The 3,671-nt window shown below is 49.8% G+C and overlaps 1 protein-coding gene across 1 annotated transcript; it reads right to left on the bottom strand.

Moving 5' to 3' along the window:
• Window positions 1-404: 404 nt before the first annotated feature.
• On the bottom strand, window positions 405-2,951 carry LOC104400161 (G2/mitotic-specific cyclin-B1-like). Its single transcript, XM_010014838.1, has 6 exons — window positions 2,853-2,951; window positions 2,308-2,466; window positions 1,677-1,913; window positions 1,109-1,249; window positions 742-852; window positions 405-515 (listed from the first exon to the last, which is right to left on the bottom strand). Exons 2-6 carry the CDS (start codon window positions 2,410-2,412, stop codon window positions 405-407), a joined length of 705 nt encoding a protein of 234 aa, XP_010013140.1. The 5' UTR covers window positions 2,413-2,466; window positions 2,853-2,951.
• Window positions 2,952-3,671: the final 720 nt, after the last annotated feature.

Raw genomic sequence — 3,671 nt, 5'->3', positions numbered from 1 at the left:
GATTCCGTGCAGCGGCAGCGCGGTAGCGGGGACGGGCAGGGACGGAGGCGAGCAGGCAGGGAACGGTCGCCACGCGTCGGCGAAGGCAGGCGATGCGCTCCGACCCGGTTTGTCCTGGAGGAAGCTACACATAATTAACAAAGTCTGCTACAGTAAATAAGTACCGCGATAATAGAGCTGCGCTGCAGTGCGACTACTGCAGGCACCGCATCAGAGGTGAGCTCACCCGTACCCAGCGCTGTTCACAGCTTCCTCCACCATGCCTCAGCTGTAGGAGGCATTTTGTACTACTACAAAACACATAGTAGAAGGTAAAGTGCTTTATTAGACATTCTAAAACATACAAATAATACATAATACACAAAGGTTAGAAGAACAGTGTTGGCACTGATTTTGCACAGGCGTTAAAACTTTTTAGCCAGAGACCGGGCTAGATTCCAGATGATAGGCGAGTTCAGCTGTTCAATGGTGCTTATCTTGGCATTTTTACGGCTAGCGTATTTGTTCTTGGTTGCCTGCAGAGGTAAGTTTGATTTAAGTTTAGCCTGTTCATAAACTTACACTATTCCAGTTTACCTTTGCCTTTGGTGGTCAAGCCAAGCCCATCCTGGCACACGCAACCAGTTCATGGCTGGCTCACACCACTTTGGCAAGAACTTCAGTTAAAGTCTGCCAGTAGTGGCTCAGCTGAGCCAGCTTCAGAGCACCACATACTGCCCCCCTGCACCGTCAGATTCTTACCGTCTCCTTGGCGATGCCCCTGTTCACAAGAAATAGATTCTTTGCTATGTGCTGCATAACTGGGAGGAGGTCATTCTCAGTATAAGATGTGTAGCGTTGTAGAGTTCGTGTCTGAAAGGAAGGGAGGTCATTAGACAACCTTACCAGAACAACCCAAGTACACTGGTTTCTTTATCTTCTCTTGGGCAATAGTGGGCTCCTGCCTGCCAGAGGAAGGTTAACAATTACTGCCCCCTTGTAATGGGCTACTGGGAGACAAGCAAATGCTGAAATACCACAAGGAAGAAGGAAGTGGGCACTTGGCCTTTTAAGCTGGTGCAGAGGCACATCAGGTCCCAAACTAGGTGGTCTGACAAGCACAGCTTACCCACTCACGTCCATTGAGGAGTTTCAGAGACAAACAGGAAGCAGCTGCTGCAGTCTTGGATGGAGGGAAATGAACCATATCATAGTCCACAATGGACAACTCCATCAGGTATTTGGCCAGAACATGCTGTTTCATGTCCACCTACAGTAAGAGAGAGTTGACCATTGGTTATCTCTGAGGCAAGAGCATCCTGTCAAGCCTTTGTTTAATCAAGCAGGAAGAAATATTTCCTTAGCAAGTGTCTTGAGAGCTAGAGGCTTGAAATTCAAGTGGCTTAATTGCAGAGCAGTTCTGAGCTGTATTAGGCTGCTCAGTCTAAGACCACTCCTTTCAGTGGTGGTCTAGCAGTTGCCTGCAGTACCAGGCAGGTATTTTAACTCTGGTTTTGGGTGGGTTAGGCTCATGTGACTGAAGGCAAACAAGACCTGTTTCTATGTGGGAGAAAGGCCTTCATCTTAGCTGCTGAACTCCTGTAGTACTCAAGTTTTGAATCTTTTAAACAAGCTGCCACAGGTGAGAATTGCATTTTTCAGATGCTGCTTATATTGACATGTGTTCTCAGCTCTACCTCTGCAACCTCTGATGCCATCCGTAGGAACTGCGAAGCTAGGGGACGACTCAGATGAAAGTCCAGGGCTTGCAGGATCTTAATCTCCATCTCACAGATTTGGCTGTTTGTATAAGTGCCACCAGTTATATAGACAAAGTCTGCAACACGTGGGGGATGCATCTCTTCATATTTGCTGGCAATTAACATAGCTGTTACACCAACCAGCTGCAACATCTCCTTGGAAACAGCATTGCCCTGTAGTAATAAGCAGTAGAGATTTATATGAATCATAGAACTGAGCTCAGAACACAGCTTTTCAAGGAAGCCAGTGTAAGATTTGTTAAATGGCAGCATGTTCATACTTGCATATACAGAATAACTGTGTATCATCTCTTGCAGCCATCTGCAGGGGTATTGGAAGGCTTTGAGATCAAATCAGGTAGAAGAGTAAGCAGTTTTGATACATCAAGTCCCTGTTCATAGCTGAGTGGGTTACTGTAGTGCATACAATTCAACACCAAAATGCCTTTTGTCGGTCAACTGTATTTTGTTAAGGGTTTCATGTCTACGTATGGTATTACCTATCAGTGCTGTTCGTGCTCTTGCTTAGGGAAGAAGGAATTTCCTGACAGAGGGCAGAGACACTCACCTGCAGGAAGCAATCTATTATGGCAACTGACAGGTACAAGGTGTCCTGCAGGAGTCTGAACTTCATCTGTACTTGCACAAGCCAGTCTATTAGTATGGCACGCATTTTCCCATTGATTTCTCGTCCAGCCAGGTATTTGGGTCTGACAGGTTGGTTTGCCTGTGTGGGAGGAATAGGGTTAATAAATCTATTCGCTTAGCTAGAACATTGCAACATCTAGCCTCTGTGGCATCTTATGGCTTATCAGAGTTCAGTGTAGGGATAATCTTTGGGTGTAGGCCACAGGGCACAAGGTTTCCCTGTTTACTAGAGATGGGCTAGAAGGAGCATGGTATTAGTACTAGCAGATGATTGGTCTAACGAACAGTATCTGTTTATGTTATCAGCTCAGTTTAATCTTACGTTTTAAATTGGGGGATCGCTTACTAGTGCCTCAGGAAAATTCACGAGTGAAAGTGAATACTAGCTCCAAGCCACACCTATGACAACAGGTTCAGTGTAAGTGTCAGGAGATGCCCCTTGGGCTCTGGCCTGCTCCTACCAACCTCAAGCTCTCTCAGATAGTTGTAGATGTCATTCACGTAGTCATGGCAGATGTTTAGGCCTTCATGATCTTCAGCAACTACATTTTCCACTTGAAGCAAGACATCTAATGCCTGAGACAGCACATCGCCTGGTGATGCACATTCACATAATTCCATGGGGACTGGGGAATAAGACTCCAGCTGCAAGTAAATTCAGTATCAGCCCGGGCAAGACCTCCCTCCCCTCAGCCCAGTGCAGGCCAAGCAAAGGAGCTTGGTGAGCTGCACCCAGCAAGTCACTGAGCCGCTCACGACCTCTACCTGAGGGCACGACTGAGAGCCCCTGTTTAGCATGGCCGTACCACAGAGCCAGGTAGGGGACAGGGTGCATGGCCCCGGGCCGTACCTGTTCGGGCTGGGGTTCCAACATTGGCTCTGGGGCTGGCGGTGGCACCCCCTCCGTGGGAGCGGTTCCCTGCTTCAGCTCCGGGGTTGGCGGCGGCACCCTCTCTGTGGAAGCGGTTCCCCGCTTCGGCTCCGGGGCTGGCGGCGGCACCCTCTCCGTGAGAACAGTTCCCCGCTTCCTCCTGATACCTTGCATCTCTTTGGGGCTGGAGGACCGGGCAGCACTGCCCGGCTCCCGCCCGAAGTCCCCACCTGTCGCCGGCTTCTTGGCGGCATCCCGTGTCGGCGGCTTGGTGACGCGGTTGCCGATGTCCACCAGAGCGGTGCGGGGACGCAGCCTCATACTGAGGGCGACCGTCGCGGAGCGCTTGAGGACCGGCAGCGGGCTGCCCTTGCCTGACTGCTGGGTGTGCTGCGGGGAAAGAAGAGGCCGGG

The sequence above is a fragment of the Nestor notabilis genome, unplaced genomic scaffold (assembly GCF_000696875.1).
Source record: "Nestor notabilis isolate BGI_N333 unplaced genomic scaffold, ASM69687v1 Scaffold20385, whole genome shotgun sequence".
In the NCBI taxonomy this organism is placed as follows: domain Eukaryota; kingdom Metazoa; phylum Chordata; class Aves; order Psittaciformes; family Psittacidae; genus Nestor; species Nestor notabilis.
The sequence above is the reverse complement of the archived record's forward strand: the minus strand, read 5'-3'. Positions and strand labels throughout refer to the sequence as shown.

Excerpts from the sequence above, each read along its gene's own strand:
- LOC104400161 (XM_010014838.1), bottom strand. The coding sequence starts at position 2,412 with ATGCGTGCCATACTAATAGACTGGCTTGTGCAAGTACAGATGAAGTTC. Across the intron at positions 853-1,108 it reads TCCTCAATGGACGTGAGTGG|ACACGAACTCTACAACGCTA; the intron begins GTAAGCTGTGCT and ends CCTTCCTTTCAG. Across the intron at positions 516-741 it reads GGGGCATCGCCAAGGAGACG|GCAACCAAGAACAAATACGC; the intron begins GTAAGAATCTGA and ends TTACCTCTGCAG.